Source organism: Etheostoma cragini, chromosome 12 (assembly GCF_013103735.1).
Source record: "Etheostoma cragini isolate CJK2018 chromosome 12, CSU_Ecrag_1.0, whole genome shotgun sequence".
In the NCBI taxonomy this organism is placed as follows: Eukaryota; Metazoa; Chordata; class Actinopteri; order Perciformes; family Percidae; genus Etheostoma; species Etheostoma cragini.
Genome location: NC_048418.1, coordinates 13,505,644 through 13,530,337, shown reverse-complemented (window position 1 = coordinate 13,530,337; position 24,694 = coordinate 13,505,644). Strand labels below are relative to the sequence as shown.

General features: G+C 37.0%; 2 protein-coding genes across 3 annotated transcripts in view; one reads left to right on the top strand and one right to left on the bottom strand.

Moving 5' to 3' along the window:
- The first annotated feature begins 2,126 nt into the window (after positions 1-2,126).
- myl13 (myosin, light chain 13) lies at positions 2,127-5,038 on the top strand. 2 transcript variants are annotated; one of them, XM_034888738.1, is made up of 6 exons: positions 2,128-2,369; positions 3,720-3,747; positions 4,086-4,235; positions 4,414-4,587; positions 4,684-4,795; positions 4,876-5,038. In XM_034888738.1, exons 1-5 carry the CDS (start codon positions 2,262-2,264, stop codon positions 4,788-4,790), a joined length of 567 nt encoding a protein of 188 aa, XP_034744629.1. In that variant the 5' UTR covers positions 2,128-2,261; the 3' UTR covers positions 4,791-4,795; positions 4,876-5,038. The 2 variants fall into 2 exon arrangements, with proteins under 2 accessions (XP_034744627.1, XP_034744629.1); XM_034888736.1 differs by having other exon boundaries at positions 2,127-2,369; positions 4,684-4,927.
- A 7,331-nt stretch (positions 5,039-12,369) lies between these two features.
- LOC117954716 (corticotropin-releasing factor receptor 2) overlaps positions 12,370-24,694 on the bottom strand; it is a 28,475-nt gene continuing 16,150 nt past the window's right edge. Inside the window, exons 3-12 of the mRNA XM_034888675.1 lie at positions 22,799-22,884; positions 22,121-22,227; positions 21,484-21,601; positions 21,184-21,337; positions 17,375-17,435; positions 17,204-17,276; positions 16,567-16,652; positions 15,083-15,218; positions 14,074-14,115; positions 12,370-13,087 (exon numbers count right to left, since the gene is read on the bottom strand). Of these exons, the coding sequence (XP_034744566.1) occupies positions 12,947-13,087; positions 14,074-14,115; positions 15,083-15,218; positions 16,567-16,652; positions 17,204-17,276; positions 17,375-17,435; positions 21,184-21,337; positions 21,484-21,601; positions 22,121-22,227; positions 22,799-22,884 (1,004 nt within the window). The 3' untranslated portion in view covers positions 12,370-12,946. The remainder of the gene's footprint in view (positions 13,088-14,073; positions 14,116-15,082; positions 15,219-16,566; positions 16,653-17,203; positions 17,277-17,374; positions 17,436-21,183; positions 21,338-21,483; positions 21,602-22,120; positions 22,228-22,798; positions 22,885-24,694) is intronic.

The window sequence follows — 24,694 nt, the reverse complement described above, 5'->3', positions numbered from 1 at the left end:
GCCACACTCCCAGCCTCTAACTTGCCCCCCCCCTTCAAAAACTGTAGACTCAGAAATGGCACATACTAAGGAGGGCTCATTGTGGGACTGGCTCTAGTGGCTGTAATTCTGCACCAAGGCTGAATTTTATGGAAAGAGACTTCAGATATGGTATTAGGGGACCACTAAGGTCTATATAAAAGCATTGAAAGAGCACCATGTCATAGGACCTTTGAGTTCTAAATGCAATTGGACAGACCTAAGAGGAGTATTTGTGGAGCTGCATTGCAAACTTAAAAAATAATGATGAAGGCCATGCGTTGAACGCACATCCTGACTATGGATATGCCATAACTTACCGTTTGTCACTGTTGAATTGGTTAGTTGCCACTTTTGTCACATGAGATGGTTGGGAGCCCATGCATTACATACAGGCCCAGAGCAGCTGTGTGTGGCGCAACATATTTGTGGTGCAAAGACAAAGGGATGTAGTGAAGTCTGTGGACTCATACTGTAGGTAATCAACCTGTAGAAGTTGAAAAATCCTTTATCCAAAGCACAAAGAAATGCAAGAAGGAATTTGTATCACTGATGATCATCCTCGTTAATGGATTTTGGATATCGGACACTCAGCTTGATCAAGCCTTTGAAGTTGCAGAATAATCAGTTTACTCTTTCTTTTTAGCTTTCACTCTTGTTAATTAATGGATGACTCATATTTTATTTTCCACATGAATAGATACTCAATCAAACTGATCACAACTCCCATGTAGAAACTAAAAGTAATTTTCTTACCCATATTGTACCTACCCCACCCTCCAAATAGTGAACTGTAGAAAAATGCTGAAAACCTTTGAGCCTTTAGCTACACTGAACAATATTTAAATGAGTGAATTTAAACCTACCCTAATAATTATGGTATTTTGGTTTGTATTCATGACTTCAGCTGTTGTGAAACCTAATGAGCTGTCCAACTGTTCCCCAAAGAAATTAAACATTCTTTGAGCGATTATCCTTGGTGGTTCTTTGATTCACAGTAAGGCGTTTTGTTAGTTTCACATGGTAGTTATTAGTAAAATGTCAAACAAAACGTATTCCGTTTGTTATATTATTTCTTACACCCTTCTAAGCACTTAACATGGGAGGTATTTCTTTGATTGATTGCAAAAACATAAAGTTCAAGATGGATCTTGAAGAGCAGCCTCACATAGAAGCCATTCAGGATAAACGTAAAAAATGTGTTGACATACTTAAAAAAAAAAGGTAGAGGTTTGTCCTGTGAACAGAGAAATCTGTTGCTGGAGGCATGACTGCTAGTGTGTAGTGTAATTCTATACGGTATGTGGATACGCATGTCATAGTGTGGATGTAGTGTAACAACTGTTACTGGAAAGAAATGGTTATTTTAAAGGCCTTTTATAAATCTTTATTTTGAAACGATTCAAATGCCAAAAATATCTCGTGGCTCGGTCTACAAAGCTTGTGTCCATTCAAGTGTGACTGGCAGCTTCACAAAGTGGCACTTAGTGTCATCCTAGATTACTTTCCTGGCTTCTATGTTGTTCACACTTATCTTTTAGACAGGCTCGTTCAAATGTAACTACACTCAAAAGGCTGAGACCAGACAGACACAACATGCTGTGAATCCTGTTTAGGTCAGTGGATTTGAGTTTAATGCTCTGCAAATCTCTCTGCTCAGACCAGATAAATGATCATCATGTCCTTGCACAGCAGTTGCACAGTGAATACTGCCATGTCATTTGTTGCAATTTTAAAATAATAATCAAGGTTAATTGCTGGGAATTGCAGTCAGACAGCATTATGGCATTTTAATTTAAACAACTTCCCCCCATCTTGTCCAGTAATCATTTTTTTCATTCCCTCCTCACTGATATCCACCAAAACTCCCTAAGCATGGTCACTGGCCCAAGATAAGGGAGGTAACAGAATGTCTTACTTGTTTTGATGGACACCTCCTGATTAACAGAAGCTCCCAGGCATGGGATTTCAGCCAACATAGTTTTTCATCATTCATATCCTGGTGCTGTACACCCACAACAACAACAACCTTTGTCTTAAATAGAAGCACAAAGGCATATCCTTTTATAGTCCTCCCCCTTTTGTTGGCAGTGTGGTTGGGCATTGCAGGGGGTGGAGGACATGACATCTGTGGCCAGTGGATAAAGGGGCCTAACCTCTACTGGGCCACATCTAACCGCAGTGTGCTGGATCTCTTTGTGTCTGTGTTGGTCTTATACTTTGTCTCCTCACAGCTTCTGGCGATGGCCCCAAAGAAGAAGGAAGAGCCAAAACCTGCAGCAGCACCAGCACCTAAGCCACCAGAGCCAGAACGTCCAAAGACACCAGAGTTTGACCCCGCAACAGTGACGGTAAAACTACACAAAAAAACAATATTACGCACTGAAACTGTACACCTGCTTAGTTAGATAGATTAGAGTGTTTTAATATTTTAAATGACTAATGGTTACTCAAACTGGAAATATTAGAAATATTAAGATTTTTTATTGTTACCATAGTAAAACGTCTATTTATTATTTACTATACTTACTATAGGATTATTACTTCTAAGGAGAATTCATACAAAATAGTAACCAGCCAAGCTGGTATTGAAAGAGCTTCAGAGACCCCATGTGAACAGAACTTGGCAGTGCAAGCATTTGAATGGGCTATGGTAATGCTGGTTATTTCTATAATAATTCTAGTTATTTCAGATCTTTATTGACCTTCAACCATGCAAAATGAAATGTTCTACAGTTAAAGAAGCTGTGACTACTTCGTAGTGGGAGGTTAAGAACTAAACTAGCTGATACCAGACATTGTGGAAAGATCTTCTGCTGACATGGCCCCTTCCTGAACGGATAAATGTTTTCCTGGTTAAGCAAGCCGCCATGTTACAATGGAGCGTGGTTAGAGCCACAAAATATGACTTTCATTATGTCTCTGAATAGCCGACCACCCGCACCATTCCTCTGAGGGCAAAAGGGTGGAAAAACCAGGAGAAGGAAAAATGTAGATAATTACATCCATCACGATCCATTTTTAAACATGCTTAGATAAGTGTTAGGATAATGTGTTTACAAAGCTTAATGGTGTGGCTGGGGGTTGGTGGATATCCAGACATCAGACAGACACTAAAGGACACAAAATAAACAGTAAATCGTTTGTCAGGGGTATTCAGAACAATAATATTTTTTGAAGCATAACTGAACTGTCAGACGTATAAACTGACAAATGTTAAACCCACTGGTTTACCATTTATCTTCTCTTCTGGAACACCAAAATAATATTTTACAATTGATTTAACCCTACATTCGGACACTACATCCCTAAGTATTCACTTAAAAATGTCCTTCTTAAAGTTTTAAACCACCTTTATGTTTCTAACAAGTGGTTGGTGTTGAATGAGCAGCGCGTTTAAATTCAGTGCATCAAAACGGTACAGGACATAATTATCAGGTTTAGATTTCTTGACCTTGTTAAAATGGCATTTTACATCCTGGTTCAGTATCAACCATTTCTTGCCACAAGTAGCATCTAAAAATAAACTCAAATGAAGGGGACAGTAACAGACAGACTGTGAGAAGGGGGTGTCTTCAGTTTCTTCTGTTGTCAAAATTAATTTCCTCTACTGTAAATTCCAGTGACTTGACTTGAAAACTGCTTTAATTCCTTAACGTTTAGCAGCATCTAACCACCTTATTTTCTTTGTCTCTTATTAGCTGGAATTCACCCCCGAGCAAATTGAGGGTAAGGTCAAGTTGTTGTTATAGTTGCCATTTGTGCACTGGGAGTGTAAGCTATTTATAGAGGGATGAAGTGGTTTGTGTGATCATGCTACCCAAGCAACAGCTGTTCGTAGATATGTTTTAATCTAAGTCAATCCATTTGAAAGGAGATGAAGGCAAAGTTAGAGTGGAACAATTGAATCTTTCTGCTTTCGTCTCTAGAAGAGGACCATTTTATCCGAGGGATTCCATTTGCATTATTACTTTGAAGCAATTCCTTGAGATTCTGCATGCACTCTTAAATCCCAATCACCTGAATTTGAATCAGAAGGAATTACCTGTTTTTCTTGTTGTTGACAGACTTCAAAGATTCCTTCCAGCTGTTTGACAGGACACCAGCCAATGAGATGAAAATCACTTACGCTCAGTGTGGTGACCTGATTAGGGCTTTGGGCCAGAATCCCACCAACACAGAGATCATGAACGTCCTTGGAAAGCCCAAGCCTGAAGGTGGGTCGCACTGTATGCACCTGAGTGAATCTATTGTTTACAGATTGGTAATCATACTGCAATAAAACTGGTTCAAAGGCAACTTTTGTCAAATACAGAGAAAGGTTAAAATTGTTCAACATCGGTCATAGCCTGTCGAGTTTTCCTTTTTTTTGGTAAAACCATTTCCCCCCCACAGACATGCAGACCAAGATGCTTGACTTTGACCAGTTTCTACCCATGCTCCAACACATTTGCAAGGCCAAGGACCGTGGAACATATGAGGACTTTGTGGAGGGTCTGAGGGTATTTGACAAGGAAGGAAATGGCACAGTCATGGGAGCTGAACTCAGGCATGTTCTAGCAACACTGGGTGAGTTGAACTGACTTTCCACACCTTTTTACTAAGCCGTCACTTTAATGATGAGTACTGAGCTGACAGTCTTGATTTCTTCCTTATGGACCACAGGTGAAAAGATGAGTGAGGGTGAGGTGGAGCAGCTGATGCAAAACCAGGAGGATGCTAATGGATGCATCAATTATGAAGCTTTTGAAAAATACATTTTGGCATCTTAAAATTGGCAAAAATGCATTTCAGCCTGATTGTTGTGCATTAGGAGATCAATATGAATGAGTAATGAGTTGTTTCTCCTTCATATAGGAAACCAATGCCCTGAATTCTTGACAGCAGATCTATGTTTCCATAAATCCAATCTTGTATATTTTTCATTTCCATGCACGATGGATCTAAAACAACTTGTGTTGATGCCGTGCACACATTGCACCATATTGTAGATTATGGTAAATAAATACAATCATATTGATGGTGTTTTTTTTTTCAACTGTTATAGAAATAGTGTTTATTTACAACTTATTAAAGAGAGAATCATACACACTGTGTCTCACTATGATAAGTTTAACTCTGACACATAGTACTGAGTTCATTAGAAAAAACACTTTTCCAACATGTACTCAGTCTGGCAGGAAGGCCTTTTTAAGCAGACATGATTTACTTGTCATAAGAGGAAAGGCACAGGTGCAAATAATAACACTAATGGTGCCTCTGCTCTATTCAAGTGTTCCAGTGAAAGCGACAGTGTGACAGCTAGTCAGCCTGCCCGATACCCAGGACACTGAAATCAAAGCAGCTAAATAGAATTAGGCCATCACTAATTCTATGTTTCACACCTGTGCTTTTTCTACTGTGACGTGTGTGTAAGTCAAAATGTGTTCCATGAAAAGGCCTGTTGGTGCCAAAAAACACAGTGCTGCCAGTGAGCAGAATCTAAAATATATAATAATATGTTGTATAATTTTATCTTGTACCAGAGATATCCAACAGGCATACAATAAAAAATGTGTTTAATGTCACTGAAAGAAAAGAAGATATAGGCTACATAAAGGGTAGGCACAGGAAAAATAAAGGGAAAATTAATTATAAAAGGGAAACAAGAAAGAAAAGAAGGCCATCCCACAGAAATAATTTTTTATTTAGACATATTCACTTTGGGACAGAACTGAACAAAAGAAACAGCAGTGCATACAATTACCATAAAAATAAAGACAATTGTACAATTGTATATGATATAATCATGACAATCCAGTTTTATTATTTAAGACTGTAGTTTAAGCAAGGTGTACTTAATAACTATATTACCTACATAAGACATGTATTTTGTTTGATTATTTTGTGATCAAATTTAAATTTTTATGTTTTTTGTACTCAGAAATTTTTTTTATCATAACATTCACGAACAGTTACAAACAACACACCGGCACAGGAACGCATCTCAGGGCCACAAAATCACAGAGAGGAAAAACGGGACGGAGGGAGACAAAACAACACATGCAGAAACAGACACACACAAACAGACACACACACACACACACAAACACACATACGGACACAAGACAAGGGACCAATCACAAATGCAAACAAAACAAAAAGGCTACAGCATTGCCTTCAAGGACTCATACTTAAAGAAAACCACTGTAGGTGCTGTAGGTAGGCCTGAGAAAAAAACATTAGTATTGAATCAGTGTCTCGAGTTATATAAACTGTGTAGTGGTAATTACATTCTAGAGGCAGCAGGGGGAACTGTTGGTCAAATGATTTCTTCTTTTAGTGGAAGTAATGGATTCAGCACACACTGTGGGAGAAATAAATGCATGCCATTACTTTGCCAAATGAATGAAGAACCCTAAAAGCTCGATTGTGGGTTTTCACTCCATTAAAGCTCCAGTCCTGCTTTCATCATATGAAAGCATAATAAATCTCTAAAGTTCACCTTTCACGACCCATCCATCCCACTGGTGCCACAAAAGTGAATGCCATTTAAAATCAAATTTCCACTTGATCCAATCAGCGCAACATTCATTGCTTATGAATGTAACTCTATGAACACACATACAGACTTACAATAAACCTAATTAGCCAAACTGCTAGATATGTTTCCCCTCACAAAATGCAAAACCTGCGTTCAATTACTTCTGGTCGTACAACCACTCTTTCTTTCTCTCCTTATCTCAACCCCACATTCACTGTACGATTAAAGTTAAACCACACAACCTAATAACAAATAGAATCTGATTGGAATTGTGTGCTGTTACACTGCTGCTTGAATGTTTGGTGTTTTATGCATGATTTGCAAGATGGAATATCAGTTTCTTTGCTAAAGGCAAGCTCAGTATAACCAGTCCACTCAGACTCTCTGTGCCACTAGAACCAGTCCTGACTAATAGAAAGTGTTTTACTAGAAGCTTAAGACAATTAGACACCTTTATTTTCCCTCAAGCTTTAATTTGAAAAAACATATATTTTGTAGCTCTAATAATATTATTTTAGCTGGAAGATATGATGTTTACACTGTTAAATACGAAAATAGAGTGAAATCTTCAACGATATGCTTTTAAAGATTCATCATACCTTCACTCCTCATAGTCTTTAGAGAAAGATCATGTCAGCCAGCACTCTTCTTTAGCCTCAGTAATATTTAGCCATTCTTTGTTGCACGGGCAACTCGACCTCTAGGATAGCACCATTGCTGGGGAATTACGACTCAACTTCACACTAGAGTATTTTAGTAAACTGGCTTTATCCATGGAATAATTTATTTAATGTGAGCAATGCTCTACTTGTTGAAGTGCATTTGAACTGTATTCAACCTCAGCTAAACCATTGCTGTTTGACATTTTGGATTAATGCCATGCATTAGTGTTCAGCATTCACTCTGCATTTCATAAGCAAAAGGTTCAACGTCACAGACCTTGTGCTAAAATCGTCTGAAAATCATTCCTTCATCAATCTACACCCATTATAATAACAAAGCGAAAAAGTATTTTAAATTTCCTTTGCAGCTACATATATATATATATATATATATATATATATATATATATATATATATATATATATATATATATATATATATATATATATATATATATATATAAATGTATACATACGGGCATTTCAACCTCTCCCGTAAAAAAATGACATATTCCACACAGTTTTCAGAAAAGAGTTCATTAATACACATACTGGTCATATGGCGTCAAGAGCATGCCCACTTTAGTCAATCAGAAAATAGCAACAGCAACAAATCACTTCCTCTCTCTTCTCTTTCCTCAGTTCCTCGGCTGCTTGAACCTCCGTTTACATGCAAACGTGTGAACAAAGATTTCCAAAATCTCCACTTTGGCCGGAGTTTTCAGAAATACTTTTTTTCAGAGGCAAATTCTCCGTTTGCGTGTTGACGAAGGGAAATTTCTCCGTTTGAGAAAAAATAAACATGTATATGTAAACAGGGCCTGATCTGTTATCTTGGTTGGAATCCACCTGTGGTAAATTCAATTGGTTGCACAGGATTTAGAAAGGCACACACCTGTCTATTTAAGGTCAACAGCTGACACTCAAACCTATTTCCACTCCACAGCGCAGATAAAAATGATGTGAGCCTAATGTGTTTTTTCTGTACAGCGTCTCTTTTAGTCAAAAATGACTAAAAGAGTTTATTTGCAATTGTTGAAGAGTGGTAAGAAAAAGAAAATAAAGTTCAGTTGTAAATGTTGCAGATAAGAATAGATTTTAATTGCTGGTTATGTTAAATTTGAGGTATGAATAGTCTTCAAATATAAAATATGGCAGCAAGACAATCTAGAATGACTGTTCATGCTTTTTTTCTGTGGAAATGGACAGAACTTTGCTTTTGGTAAAATCATCCTAATTAATTGCAGGTGTTTTTTTGGATCTCACCTGACTTGTTTTTGAAGTTTCATGCAGTGCTTGAAGATGAGGTAGTGTTAAGAGTGAAAAGTGAAAGCCCAAAATTCCGCAAAGGGACGTTAGTTCAAGTGGTGGATTGGTCAAACAGACACAGGACCATCACCCCAAAGACTGGGATTCACGATGCGTGTCATGTTTCCTAAACCCAAATGTTGCTTTCTTCTTTTCCTAAACCCAACTGGCCCGTTCTTGTCCCGTGTGTCACGGAAACTTACCTTTTTATATGCCCAACCTATGAAATATTCCTTAACTGCGTCAAACGTGACACCAATAGTCCTGACCATGCGTGTTTAGATAAGCGTGTTTAGACATGATGCTAAAGTAGACGTTTAGCACCAATAACTAAACGCACCTGGCCAAGTGTCCGTGTTTTACAAAATGGGAGTGAGAATGTGTGAATCTGTTGCACTTTCAAAATGGATTGGCGGGACACATGCTTTTCCCTTCACTATAACACATCATTCAGCGGAATAATATAAGTTCAATTAGTGGGCCACTTTTGATATTTTACCTACTAAAATCAGGGGAATTTAAACTTCAGGAGAAGGGGGCAGGAAAATGGGTTGGCAGCCAAGGATGCACATTTTTTTCATTTCATATCATATCATATTCATCATATTTGTTACATTATCTGTTTTGTTCATAATAGATTGTCAGTGTGTCTTCTTGCAAGATTAGCTCATGGCTTGCAGAAAATTACACGAAAAAATCACTTCAGATGGCGAGCTAAGCTCAACCTTGATGAAAGGAAGGAGGTGGTACTAATCAACTACAGCTCAACCGCTCAAATAACAAAAAGGAGGATATGCTGACACAATTTTAAGAAAGGTAATTGTATCTCTAAAATAGATCCATCTACAAATAGTTCAATAACACAATTCCAGTGGAACCTAAGTGTAATTAAGTAAGCCATATTCTAGGTTTTGAGCAAGTCTAAGTCTAAGTTTTGTCAAAAAAAAAAAAAAAAACTCCAACAACAGCCACAGAAAACCTTGTACAGCTGTTTTCACATGCTGAGTAGTACTGCCAAATGCCAATGATAAAGGACCCTTTGTAATATCAACACGCTTGAAAAAAGTAATGCCACTTAGCACGTGTTCATGAGATCATCCTTTCTGAAAACAATTCATTAAGTCTTTAGAAACGTTAGCTTATCAACTTGAAGTTAGTTGTTATTACTGTTTCAAAGGGGTGCATAGTGTAACAGGAAAGACCTGATCATAGCATATTAAATGACGCATTGTTAAGACTATTGGAGGCCTCAGGCTGTCATGCCATTAATTTATTTTTAGCCGAGGTAATGACTTATGAAATGCAGTTTAGTATCCACACAAAAGAGCTCAGAGCAAATAATCCAAAATGCAGTGCAGATGTGCTTCATGCCTCTGGCGCTGATACACTCCAGTACATCATATCCACTGGCCGCCTTTCATGCTTTTGTCAACCATGAAAAGCATTAATTGTCTAAACAAGCCTTCATTAGGCTGCATCAGAGTCTTCAGCTCATTGTATTGAGTCCTGGGGGTTCTGGCACAGGCAGTAATTTCTGCTCTACTTCACTCCTGCCCAGCCTGAAATGAAAGAAACTGTATCAACATTCATAATATACCAGGCACTCTCTCAGGACACTTTATCTCACTGAACACCATATTTACAAGTAACATGCGATTTGCCAGTGAAGCTGCCATATTCTAGTCTCATAAGAATAATTATAAGACTGAGTCATTACAAGAATGCTGCATTTATTTTCAATACACTGGTTGAAGAGAGAGAGGGATAAATAGGAAATGAATCAACTGAACCAATCCCATTAGTGCATTCTGCAGCTGATGATTGCTTAGTATAACTGAATTATAACTTTAATGCATCATGTACTCTGTCAACTTAAATCACTTGTTTACAAGCTCCCTCGGACGTATGAGACCACAAACATGAAAAGCCAAAGAGCAAAAATGTTTGAATTTTATTCAAATCAATTGTTTTCCCTTTCACATGTGCATACAAATGTCAAGAGCGCAATGAAACGTCATTTACAGAGACATTAGCTACATTTTCTTTTGTTTGTAAGGCAACATGGGTGGTTAAACAAACAAGGTTTTCTATAAGTCAAATGTACAGTATTAAGTTAACAAATTTGACATCACATCATGTACAATAAATGGTGTACAAAATAAAGTTAAAAACTGGGTCTACAAAGTGCAGTGGTGACATTAAAAATAAGTAGACAATAGGAAATGCTGGTTGACATGGTTTGTCTCTTTGGTGATTTTAAACAAATTGTTTTCTTATTTCTATATGGAAATAGGCTTGATTATGTACTTTTCATGTTTACATAATGTGATGAGGTAATGGAAAAATACGCTGTAGGAGTTGTGATGCTGGAAACAGTTACACTACAATATTTACATCAAAATCGCTTTGGATGAACAAAACATCTGCTGTAATTTAACTAAACATTTCAAATATAAAAACTTACAATTTACTACAAGAAATTATGATACATTTAACTCCCTCAAAACTAAATTGACGACAGAAATTCCGTATTTTTTCTCTTACTTTAAAAAAAACAAATCTACAGCAGATCCAGTGGATTTAGTTCTGATAAAAGAATCAAATAACATTGCAAATCACTACAAAAAAACGCAAATAAATAAATACAAACTCCAACTGAACTACACCCAAGATTATTTGTTTTGAAAATTGTTTGTTTTCTTGCTGAGATCAATAACTTATGTGAGTGTTGGTTTAATATGAAACTATAGCCAGCAGCTTGTTACCATAGTTTATGATGTTCCATGAGGTTTCATAAGGTTGCCAGGCAACCAATAGAGACTCCTTTGAACAGAGCCAAGCTATATGTTTCCCCGTTTCCATTCGTTATGCTAAGCTAACATGCAAATACCAGACAGATATGTGGTAACAATCTTGTCATCTAACGCTCCGTGAGAACATAAATAGGTATGTATCCAAAAATGTCAAAGTATTCCTTTAAACATTCCTAATTGTACCGCCTGACAGAAATCCTCTTCTGATGTTATGTAAATGTTAGGGACACACAAAGGAGCATCTGCATCAAAACCTAAGCTTGCAACATAATTCAGACTTATTTGATCGTTTGTAATACTTTTCAAAGCTGACATTTCTTCTCCCCTCTTCATCCTTTTACAGAAAAAAAAGATATTGCAGATAGATGGTTGTTCTCACTGAAATGTGAGCAACCTGAGCTGATGTAAGAGTGGGCTTTATAGGCAAGTGTTTGGTGCTCACTTCATCAAGCTTATATTGTCTTAAACCAGCAGCTTAGTTGTATCACTGATTAGTAGAAAGCCACAAGGATTTCAGAGAGCCAAAATAATTGAATCTGCATCCACTGTGCCTGCATGGAGAATCCATACACATACATTACATAATGACTGAGAATAACTCCATCCACATTTACCCCAAGTCTATGTAATAAATAATCTTATCTTTACTCGTTTGTAAGAGAGATGTAATTTGCTGATAGATGACTAATCATCTATCAGCTTTTAACACGACACATTAAACTGTTCACACCCACCTCCAAGGAGAAAGGGAAGAAAGCAAAACCTAGCAAAGGGGAAGCAAAAAATAGAGGTGACATCAATTTGTTGGAAAAGAGAGGAAGCTGGACAAGTATTTTCACAATGTTCACAGTACAGTATGAGATAAAACACAGTGTAAAAGAACACAGGCTTTAAGTGAAGACTTAGACTGTTCTGAAGACACAATATAGAGGCTTCATTAGAATGGCTTGTTTGTATAAAACCATCTCATATGTATCATACATGGATCACCATGTGTTGAGTGTGTTGAAAAGTCTTGTCACAAGAGAAATCAGTGCACCTTTTAAATCTTATGTCTTTTAAACCATATAGTTTTTATATGTATAATTATCCTTTCTTTCTTTCATCCTTTAATTGCACTAAATATAAATCTGACAGCATTTTAAGTGCAGCTCGGTCAACGTCTCTCACTAAGTAACAATGGAACAGATGTCTACATGTGCGTGAGCTTCTGAAGTATCCTGCTGCAAATCCTGTAGGATTATCTTGTTCCACTAACAACCACTAAGCAGTAAGATGAAAAGACTGAGTATGATGTGACAGTTTGCTGATAATGCCATTTAAGGCTGTTAAATACACACCAGAAAACATCAAACACTCTGACACATGTTACAATATGTCACGGGACATTCATTTTCCAAGAATTATTTGCCCATTTGACTTCGTTTATGGTCAAAGTTTTCTTTTAGACGCAATAAATAGTTTTCACCAGACACGAGACATTGCCTGGCTCTTTATTCACACTGGACACATCACGGCCTTGTTGGAGGAATCAGTCCGTTCTGCGAGTCACTTCAGTGTCTGTACTAGACAAACAGATTACGTCTGTTCCCTTAGATGTTGTTGTGGAGAGTATGTTCTTGTCACACAGCTGTGGTCTGTTTGATGCTGTGGAAGCTTATCCTGGTTGGAGACGTGGGGATGGACATGGCTCGAGCCACTCGCAGTCGTAGGGCGTGGTTGTCCTGCCAGCGGTGCCACCTTTTCCTTACTGCAGAACGTACCTATAAGGTTGAGCCGGAATATGATATTATTCTACTTATGAATACTTAACAATGAGATATAAATGTTTTAACAAAACTTTGAACTTTTTCTTTTTGTTAAATTTATTTACACATTTATAATTTGACATTTTGGGAAACGCGTGTGCTAAATGAGAAGATCGATACCCCTATTGTGTATATTTATTAAATAGGAAGCAAAGGCCAGAAGACAGATGGGTTAATATTAGTACAGAAAATGTGTTTGTTTGTAAAATTATGTGAAGTTTGGATGAGCGGTTCACGAGATATAAACTATTTTCTGCTATAGGGCCACCTAGTGGTGGAAGTAGGGCAATGTTTGCGTCTGAGGTATTTGCGGAGTTTTGGACCAATCCTGAAAATGGCACGCCACCACCATGTACGGTTAAGTCTGCAGTTTTAGGCGGAGAGGAATAATAACGGAGGAGGAGAAGAAGAAGAATCCTTATCAAAACAGGTTTCCACAGCCCTGCCGTGTGAACCGCTCATCCTCGGGCTAGGACCCCTAATAAAAACAATCCCTAATTCCACGTAATCACATTTGCCAACGACAATCTTCATTTGTATTAAATAACTGTGAGACGGGTGACATTGCAACTCCTCATCAACTTGTGTTGATGTGTTCTTCTTATAATGGCATTAATTGCTTTCAAACACCTGGACCTCTAGCAATTTGCATTTATTATAATCAGATGAATTACAAAGTTTTTCTTTCTGTTAATGTGTAATCTAATAACTAAAACAGAAAATATTTCAGCAGTTTTTCTTTTTCTTTATGAAAGCCACCTGATTCTACCCCCTGCTTGAACTTAGCAAAATTGTAACTAGGAGGATTGTAGGAAAAAACAATTAACTAATCAAAGGGCATCCATGTGGGTCTTTATTAAGATCATAGATCATGAAACACATTTACACAACGTAATTAAATTCATAAATACTGAGCCTGATGCAAAACTTCAGTGACTCACCTCTCCATTTAGAAAGCAGTAAAAGACTGACACAAAGAACCCCTGCAGAAAAAGACACATCACTATTAAAATAAGTCAATGATATGCTGCTCTAACTCCCAGGCCACGCCTACCATTTACAGACAAATACAGACAGTGAAGCATTCAACTCAACTCAAGTCTATTTTATTGTCATTTCAACCAAATACACAAAACAAGGTTTCACCGTGGCTCCAGTGGTGTTACGCGTTTGAAATATTTAAAACAGTCTACATTTAGTGCACAGGTATTATAGGTTCAGTAAAAGTTTAAAAAATAGTTGTAAAAGTTTGCTGTTGAAAAGAGAGAGCTGTAGCTTTGCTCCAAGATGGCTGACAATCAACTTGCTTCGGCAAAGTGCCCAACCCCCTATGGGTGGGTTGAAAACATGCGCAACTAGCTGGCTTGTAGTCCACAGCCACTGGGCAAAAATGCCTCCACTGACGCTAAATGACGATTTTTACATCATCAGAGGCTTTTTTCCAGACCCACAATGCAAAGAAATCTAGTCTCAGGGGGACATGACGGAGGAAAGCACGGTCATTCAAAAATACCACCGGTTTTCTACTGACGCAAAGCTTATCAAATGCTTATCAGTTAAGCATCCCTTTAATTAAAGATCAGACAATTCAGATGCAGTGATAAAAAGAAAAGCTAAATAAATTAAGAGAGATATTAGGAGAAAATCTTGTCATGCCAAATATAATTTTTCACTAAAAAGAAGCTCGGCTTGAAATTTGTTTTTTTCCACCCACTCAGTCTTACATTTTAACCCAAAAGATGTTAAGCTAAATACATAAAGCCACTGTGTGTACTGTAAGCACAGCCAGCATGCTACTTCAAATCATCTTCCCACAATAAGACTCATAACTGAGAAGAAGTAATACAACTCTGTGGTAAAAAAAAAACATTAAGAAATCAGCATGACTCCCATTGTTCATTTAGATTTTTTTTTTTTACTTTGACACTGCACAATAATCCTCAGGCTTACCTGAAAAGACTGTAAAAAGGAGTTGAAATAGATGAAAACAATTTGTGAGATGTCATCCTCCCCCGGATTCACAAAGAAGAGCATGTAGGTGATGCCTAGCAGAGGTAACAAGACCAGTGTTGCTTTCACAGCTTTTCTGTGAAGACAGGGAGGGAAATCAGCAGCATCCTTTATACAAAACATTATAATAAGAACTTGGATTTCAGGGCCTTTCTGTTTGGAGTTTGCAAGTTCTCCCTGTGTTGGCGTAAGTTTCCTCCTGGTGCTCTGGTTTCCTCTCACCATAGAAATAATAATGATATTAACAAGGACTACAGCTAAAAATGAACCGTTTGGTTAACACCGGCGCATTTACAGAAATGTTGACTAAAATGTGCATTGTCCTAATCAAATAAGTACATTTTAACATAGAAATGATGCTTGCCTTCCAAGATACCATACCACATTTTATTAAGGCACTTAAGACGTTTTAAGAGGTAACTAGAGGCAAATGCTTAATGAGTAATTTACCAATGCTTCAGAAATCAAGTTTTGGCCATCAAGGAAAACAAAGGGTGGGTTGACAGTTATAAAATGCTATGATTTTGTTATGATTTATTTGTTAACAATGCATTTCTAAATCTTTACGTTTTTAACTTTATACTAGTACAGTGCCTATTCAAAAAGTGCCTGTTTGGAACGAGCCAACTGCTTGGCCTGTGGTATCTGCCTGAGCTTTCTCCTGAACCATTGTACCCCACCAAAGTTGTTTTACACTTCAGCAGAGGTGTTCATTTCTCAACAGGCTTAGTGGCTTGACAGTTATAAATTAACGTTAAAGTATGGATTTAATTAGTGGAGGTATTTTGCCAATGGTGATGTTATTAGTAGACTGTCAGTTATTAGTAGCACACCGAGGGGTGCAAGATTCAGGATGTTGTGTGCTTACAAGTGGTAAATGTGCAGCTGACAGCAACTTAATACGATATCGTGTCTGGCTTTTGTAGATGTCTAGAGTTGGCAAAAATGCCTTGATATCGCATGATATCAGGTCTTGCGATGTACAAATTGCTTCCCGGTACTGCACATATACGCACATTCAGGAACCGGCAACAAGGTAGCAATGGAGTTTTTCACACTATCGTCATGGCTGAGCCGGCCGAAAAGAAGCAGAAAGCTGAGAAAGCATTGAGGAACAGTGAAAGAGGAACTGGAACTGCCAAATATATATTTCAAAGCTGTAGAGGGAGCTTTATAAGAAACCTGTGAGCAAAAAGAAAAAGAAATAGCCAAAACTGCATTGCGCCCAGTCAGAATTTAAAGTGACTGTGACACTGATTACACAAATGTAATCCTAGTCGGCTTTCTAATCAGCTGATTTGAGGTTAAAACGTGTTTATTCAGTCTCAAAAGACTACATGTTGTCATTGTAAGGAGCAATCAGAAGAAAAAAATCATGTCATGTCATTTCTACATTTATAACATCATCCAAACTATCAACTCACCTGTACTGTATTGTTTCAGACGTGGTTGAAGCTCTTAGTTTGGTCATAAGTATTCGTACTATGTTGAAGAGGAAAACAAAGTTTATCTAGACAAACAACAAAAACAAAATAATTAGTTTGGACCCCATGCTAATGGCTTACACTGAAATAAACCAAGAGCAATTTTCTGCAGCAAACATAATCTGCTCATTACATCCTGAGTTTAGTAGTAGAGGGCAACACAAGTCAATGCCATCTCCTGTCTTAACAACAATGTGTAAGAGAAGAACACAAATCAGAACTGGTTGCCAAACTACATGCTGGTAACAGCTTATACAAAATCATTAGCGGATACATTCCAATAAATACAATATCTTATTTTTTTGGATTATTATTATGTGTTGGGTTGCCTGAACTCATCAACTAGATTAATTCCACCTTTCTAACAAGCTAATGCATGATGGAAATGACTTTCATTATGAAACCATTTTCATTTAGGGTAATATTTATTCATCAGTTTACACCTTCAAGTAGGCATTAGTGATACATCACATGTTAGTGTAAATTGTGTGTTTATATGATAAATGGATTTAACAATTAAGGTGAAAAATAATGGTAGAGGATGCACAGTGCAATGCCTTTCTTGGTTGTTACTCACCAGTAGCACAAGAATAACTGGTCCCTGGTAAATATAGTCCATATATTTTCCAGGCTCTTTACCAAACCAACATCTATTGACAGGAGGAAACAAATAATCAATACACACATGAAGAACATATTTAAGATAATAGTATTGGCAAATACAAATACCTATTTATTGGATACTTACTGTTCATTTTCATAATACAACTTTCCTATAGCCCAAGCTACTATTATAGGGAATGGAATACCTGGAGTAAAGACATTGAAAGGATTCATGTTAGTCAGAAAACATGTACAGTATGAGGGGCAAATGATATTGTTAGAGAAAAACCTAAAGTAAAAAAATGAATTAATTTGATCAATTTATTTAGTTTTCCAAAGTACAGTAGCAGATAACTGTGTGCAGCCTGATCACAATGGGGAAAATGAACAAGCCTAATGGGGCAAGCCTCCAAGCCTTCTCCTTCCCAGATTTCTTTTCTTTCTTTTCTTCTGAAAACAAAAACATTTAAGTCTGAATTGGCTTCACAGTAATATGTTACACATCTCAGGAACCACAGATGCCCTCTTAGAGGTTCGGTTGAGAAATTATGGATATACAGTATGTAGCCTAATTGAATCTGATAAATAAATGCTGTAGGGAAGGGTGGGGAAGTGGGTGCTTGTCATAGAAACTTTAAGTAAATATTACACTTATACACAGAGTTATTTTCATTATGAGAATGATTCGTGACAAAATATATTAGATGAAGGCCAAACTGTTGACATTTGTATGGAAATCATTTTTAAAATCAATTGAAATCATCTCAGAAAAAGAAAAGTTCATGGTAACTCCTCCATCGTTCACGTGGGCCCACCGCAGCTCTATCTGAACATGGATTACATTTCAACACCAATCTGTTAAATCAGCAGGCATTGCACACCAAAAATTAGGTGCTGGTCACGGCAGTGTTCTGATTTCAGGAGATGGACTGCCATAGACTTGGCAAAAGGGGTTATATTTTATTAAGTCTTTTTTTTAAAGACCAAGTATGCTTGAATCATCAGTGATAAAAGAAAACCATTTGAACTTGAGCTGTCATCCTCTTTTTAAATCAGACTTAAGAGGGATAGGATAGGGATAATTCCCATGGCTTTTAATTTTATTCACGCACAAACACTTGTGTCTACTACAACCTAATCTTTTCTGTGGTTTGCATATTACAAACTGTACAGCAGGAGAACCTTTTTGCTGCACAGTAAGATTGTACTAAAATATAAGCAATGATGCCCTTTGGGATAGCTCACTGTTCCCCCACAGAACTGTAGTTCAAGGAGACTGATTCTTTTAACGAACAGTTCATTCTGGACTTTTCACTCTGCCTGTGAGCTGGCAAGCTAATTTAGCTTCAAGCCAAATATCGTTAGTGAGTGTACAAATCAGGTGACAGAAAGCTTATCACATCCGGCATATTTTATAGACAAAGTTAACATATGTTTGAAAAGGTAAATTGATGAGTAATATCAACTTTAATGGAGCTGAACAAGTACAGGTCTTAACCTATTTGGATCCCAACTATCAGGCCTCTGGTGGAAGACAGATCTAATTTGCTCCACTTCCATCACTTCATTAATGAATTCTAATGAACAATCTCTCAAGACTTATGACAGGGATGCAATGAGGAATCTAATCTCTTTACTAGCATGTAGTTTACACAATGCAGCAGTTTAAAGCATACAAAACTAAATAAATTGTACAGATTATACTTCATATATATATATACCTGTATTTGTATTATATAGTCCATACGCTACAGTTCCCTGTTTCTACTTCAAGATGACTCTTAACTGTCCTGAGTTGTAAATAGTTAGATTTCCATTTGTTTTATGATTATAAAGCAGTGTGAGGTGCTAAATACTGTGAAAATATCAAAATCCTTAATCAACAAAGAAATGTACACAGTGTATTCAGAAACTGTGCCTTTAAATCGTCAGGAATTTGTCTGTATTGTTGTGGTGTCACAACTATACTACATGAATATTGGTAAAAATGCTACACTCCCACTACAGTGATTCCCTGGCTGCAATGATGGTGCAGAGACTCAGAGTACAGATGCAGAAGACCCAAAAGGGCTGACCAATCAGAACAGACTGGGCGAAACAGAAGCATTTCAGAGGATGAATACAGGTTTATTCAGACAGACAGTAGGGGAAAAGCAGCCATTAAAAAACAATGTGCTATTTGAACATTAAGCATGTGAACATGTTCTAGTAGAAAGCCAAACATAAAAAAAATTATGAACCTGAATTTGAGCACAATATGGGACCTTTAACAAGTAATTTTTATCTATTCAATGTATTACATTCTAAAACTGTACAATATTTAATGTACGGTTGATGGTATGTGCACAGATATTATGGATTAAAATTTAGTTTAAACTACACCTGCTGCAGGAGTGCTAAGTAAATTTCCTTGTATTGATCTGTTGAATTTACTGAAAGAGGAAGCTGCACAGACAATATAATCACGACAAGCTGTCAGTAACTTCATACTTTAATCAAGTCATTAAAACTAGATTGATATGATTGATTTCTGCCTTTGGTTATTTCTATTTTAAAGCCAAAATGAAGCCCCAAATCATGTCTAACATGTGTCATTATCAATCATATGTCATCCGCTGGTAATCTATTCCATTCTTATGTTTATAAATCTCTGTTGAGTCATTTTAGGATGACCTAGATGCTTTAAAGTATAAGTATGTGTATATGTTTCATCCTGTAGGAACACACAAAGTACGTTACATTAATTGACTGAAAGGAAATGTCAGACTGGCTCAAGAAACCATACACACATGTTTTTCTGTCTCAAGATGGAATAATCTGACACCATACTTTTTCTAACACTGTAGTTGAAGTTAGGGTGAGCATGGATAATTTATGTGGTTGTGATGGGACATCTGCTACATGTTCATTCTATTACTGCAAGTCAAGCAAAAAAAGCAAAAAAAATGACATTTTTCACACTTCGCTGCAGCTCTGTTCTCTTGTGAACTTAAAGCCTTATCTTGAGTCTGCAGCATTACAATGTCTCCCTCTGCTTCAAGACTTTAAATTAAGTGTTTTCAGTCAAGCGAAGGTTTGCTTTGAATTGGAGAGAAAGGAAACTGAGGTTCAGTTGTTTCAAAGTATGGCTTTAATTTAAATCTGTACACTTTATCAAATTCTGAAAGTGGCCATTTGAGCAGATATTTACAAATATCTTCAATCTACAGTATGTATCATCTATTATTATGTCAAAAATACACAGTTAATCCAACACACATACAATATATCAGTAATTATGGAAATTTGAACATGACAACTGTGCAAATCTGCTGAGCAAGATCAAAATTAAAAACTAATAAATGGAGTTTGACTATGTTCAAGATAAAGAATAAGCTTTAAAACCCAATTACTTATATGGATTTTGGAGTCATTAAACAACAATCTACAAAATCAATGCATTTAAGGCCAGAAAGTATCAATTTAAACTGGACTTTAAATTGGGCTTTGTGGCCTGGCCAGCTCAGCTTCTACTACTGTATCTGTAATTTTAAATGTCCCATGACATAGTGCTTTTTTGGATGCTTTCATATGGGCCTTAGTGGTCCGCTAATACTGAATCTAAAGTCTTCTTCCCGAAATTCAGCCTTGGTGCAGAATTTGTAGCCACTAGAGCAGGGACACCCAGGGCTCGGTTTACACCTATCACCATTCTAGCCACTGGGGGACCATAGGCAGGCTGGGCGAACGCATAATTAATGTAAAAAAATTCCAAAAGAAAAATATTATATAAACTTGAAATAGGTTATACCAAAAAGCCCATACCCATGCTTAAGATAACACTTCTACAGCCATTTATGTTTATGACTATGTTAATTCAAAATTCAAAATAATGTAAGTGTACCTAACTGAATCTCGCAGAGCCGAAAACCGAGTGAAGTGCTACTAATGCACTTTCAAAATAGACATACTCACACCAGCCGATGAAAAGGAAGACCCACTTTCTGAGCTTATCTGTTGAATAAGTCATTACGATGGCTGTGTGTAGGTAACATCCTTCAACAAACATCCAGAAGAAGTTTGTCACCACAAAGTAGTTGTATATTGTTGTAATTAATCGACACCAAGGCTGAAAACAACAACAACACAAGACTCAGTAAATTGCAACAGAAATACTTGATATAAATTTGTGTGTAGCTTAACCTTTTCAGAATGTCTAATGGCTTTATATAATTAGTGCATGCAGTACACAATATTGTAAAATAATGCTGTTACCTCATTGCTCTCATGAATATTGTGGTCAATCAACTGAAGCAAAAACCACATCACATTTCTCAGTATGAACGTGGTGATCAAGTTCCAGTGGATGATGTTTCGAAGACATCGTATGCTCCTATAATAAAAGGAATGTCTTATTATTCATAGAGTCGGTACAACTTCTTCAAAAGTAGGATTAGGGCTGAATAATGTTGGCCTTTGATTATACTGTCTGTAAGCTATTGTCCATTCATACAACAGATAGAGGCTACAATATTACATGCAAACAGTCCATAAAGAATTTGTTAATTTATCTATTGAGTAATTTCATTTATCCAATCAATTTTTTTTATTAATTTACTTTCAATGCAGTTCAATGCAGATTCATTGAATTGCCGAGAATAATCTCTTAAAAGTAATTTAAAGAAATCAATATTTGTTTTGAGAAGCCCACATCAATCCAACCATAGTGCACAACACAGCGGCTGTTTAATATCTGCAATGTGTGTGCAGTGTGTGTGTGCGTGCATGTGCATGTGACATGAGAGAGCTAATGATAAGCAGTCCGAGCACTATATGTGAATTTCCCTGATTGTCCTCTATGAGGTCTCATGCATACAGGACACATTTAGATAGGAACTATTTCTGTACTTGCCTTAAGCACAAGAAAAGAATGAAGGCCACGACCAGAGCTCCCACAGAGATACAGTGACCTAGGTAGTTGATGATCAGGGCTATTTTATAATGCATTGGATACTTTCTCTGTAAAAACAAGACGTGAATCACTTTTTGAATGCAACTACTGGATAATAACACAAAAAGAAGAGGTTAGCAATATTAAAAGACATAATTATAACCAAGGTGTATTTATCGAGCTAGGCTTTATTTGTTTTGAGGTGTAACTAAAGTGAGAGAAAGCCCTTCAGATGTCATGGCTTAAAATGATCTGAGAAAATAGAGCAAGGCCCAGAAATACACATAATTAGGAGACATGATGTGAGGTAATCAGGCCAAAAGTCATTACGTGTAATTCATCAGTTTTACGTTTTGGCCCCGGGCTTTGCTTATACAGACAAAGGCAAGACCGTACTTATGTATTTGTTAAGTCATATGGAAGCAACCGTTTAAACAGTTTAAATGCACTACAGTTTGTAGAAAAACAAAATTCAATTCAGTTGAAGTGATCAAACCACCACATTACTTTGGCTAGATTTGATTGGTATTCCCTGTGTGACATTTCTGTTACGATGAGAAGCTGTGATGAGCATTTATTTAAGATGGATAACAGATTACTTACAGACAAGGGACAACAGGATTGTGACATCACACTAACCTTCTCCTCCAAAATGGGTTCACAATTGGAGTAATTGCTTTTCAATGCCCATGTCCCATTATCCATGCATTCCCTGTAAGCACTCCCTGCAAGAAAAGAGTGAGAAGGACAGATGAGAAATCAAAGAGTAATAAGTCTAGCATTTTTGCAAACATTGATCTTGTTTTAAAGTACTTGTTCATTTCTAAGATTAGTTGTTCTGTTCAAATCTCGAATCAGCCGAGTCTGTTCTGGAGCAGGGCAAGGTTATAGTAAAGTGTTTGCCAATTGGGTAAGCAATAACATCCCTATAATTCCTTCAAGCTTATTTTAAAGTGGAGCACTACTATCTGTCTTAGTTACAGAAAAAAAACTCAGCAATACAATTTTTATTCATGGATTGGAAATGCAAAGCCTCTGTCAGTTCCTTTGCATATCTTGTTAAGCCCACTTTCAATAACTAACTTTGAACTGAATTTGTCATTTTGCAGTTCCTCACCACACATTCAGGAGGCCCTTTATCTGTTTAACAGTGAGAAATCTACCGTATACAGAGTTATGTGGAAAAAAAGCAGCAATAAATGTATAAACGTTAATTTTTGTTTTATTCTACTATGACCAGACACTTAAAGTGATAATGTAAACCATTCTGCTTCCAAGATACATATCATTCATTGCATGTACTAGGTAATTGTAATATTGTGTATGAAAACTCACATCAATTATGAGTTCACTGTCAAAAGCTTCAACTGTGATTTATACTATTAAAAATAATAAATTGCACATTATTTTTACCGGGGATATTCAACTCCAAATTACTGCTTAGCAAATTAGAAAGGATTTAAGTTATTGGTTGCATTTGAAGCAGGAAGGTTTACATCCAATCACAGTAATGATGTTACCATATATAATTAGACCACGCAGAGGTAATTTAGTGATATCCCTTCAGTTGTGGCATTGACTGTCTTTAAATAAAATTCCAAGTCCTCTTTACTCAAGACCAAGGCGAGACAGAGTAAAAATGCGGTCGATTTCGAGACAAGACTTTCAAAGAGTGTTTTTGAGACCAATCACCAGTATGAGTACTACAACACTTAAACCGTCCCATCAAGATCTAAAATCTTATTTTCTACAGAGTTCCTTGTCAGGCTGATGTTGCCAAAAGCCAGGAGCACACGCTTTGCGCAGCCTTCAGAATGGCTTCACAAACTTAAAGACAGGGTTGTCTTACATAGCCTGCTGTATGTAGGCACGTGAGTCTATAATAGTATATACATATAGGGTCTGCTACTCTTATGAGGATATCACAACCCCCAGGGAACCAGTAGGAATAGTAATGCATTTTATTTAAAAAAAATGGAATTAATATCTAAATCTGACACACTTGCAAGGTCATCCAGTGGATTGGACCCTTCTTGGACCAGTTCTGGCCTGCGGGTGCATGTATTTGACATCCCTGCCTGACAGCAACTTTTCAATAGTGGCAGCAGCAAAATAAGATTCTTTGCATTCAAATTAATGCTACGTAATGTGACATTTGTATTTTAAGAGCAGAAAGCAGAAAACCGCTTGGGGCAGATGGAATTGACTTATGGCAACACTTTCCAGTGTGCAATGCTGCAATGCTCATGAAGAAAAATTCCAATTCTCAACATATTAGTATGGATTTAGGAGCTTTTTAGGAGGTGTTTAGCAAAGAGAACAGAGTTACTATAAATCAAAATTGGTTAAATCACTAACGCACTTTCAAAATCCTGTTTGTTTTCCTCCCACTTTAAAATGTATTTGTTTAGGGCCCAGGCACTGAAGTGCAAGGGCACCAACGGTGTCATAGCAAGGAACCTATCGTTTTTGAAAGAAATATTATTATTCCGCTCTGTCTCTCTCATTTTTGAGGGTCTTAATATGCGGGAAAAC

Coding starts and splice junctions, on each gene's coding strand:
- myl13 (XM_034888738.1), top strand. CDS start 2,262: ATGGCCCCAAAGAAGAAGGAAGAGCCAAAACCTGCAGCAGCACCAGCA. Junction 2,370..3,719: donor TTGACCCCGCAACAGTGACG/GTAAAACTACAC, acceptor GTCTCTTATTAG/CTGGAATTCACCCCCGAGCA. Junction 4,588..4,683: donor GCATGTTCTAGCAACACTGG/GTGAGTTGAACT, acceptor TATGGACCACAG/GTGAAAAGATGAGTGAGGGT.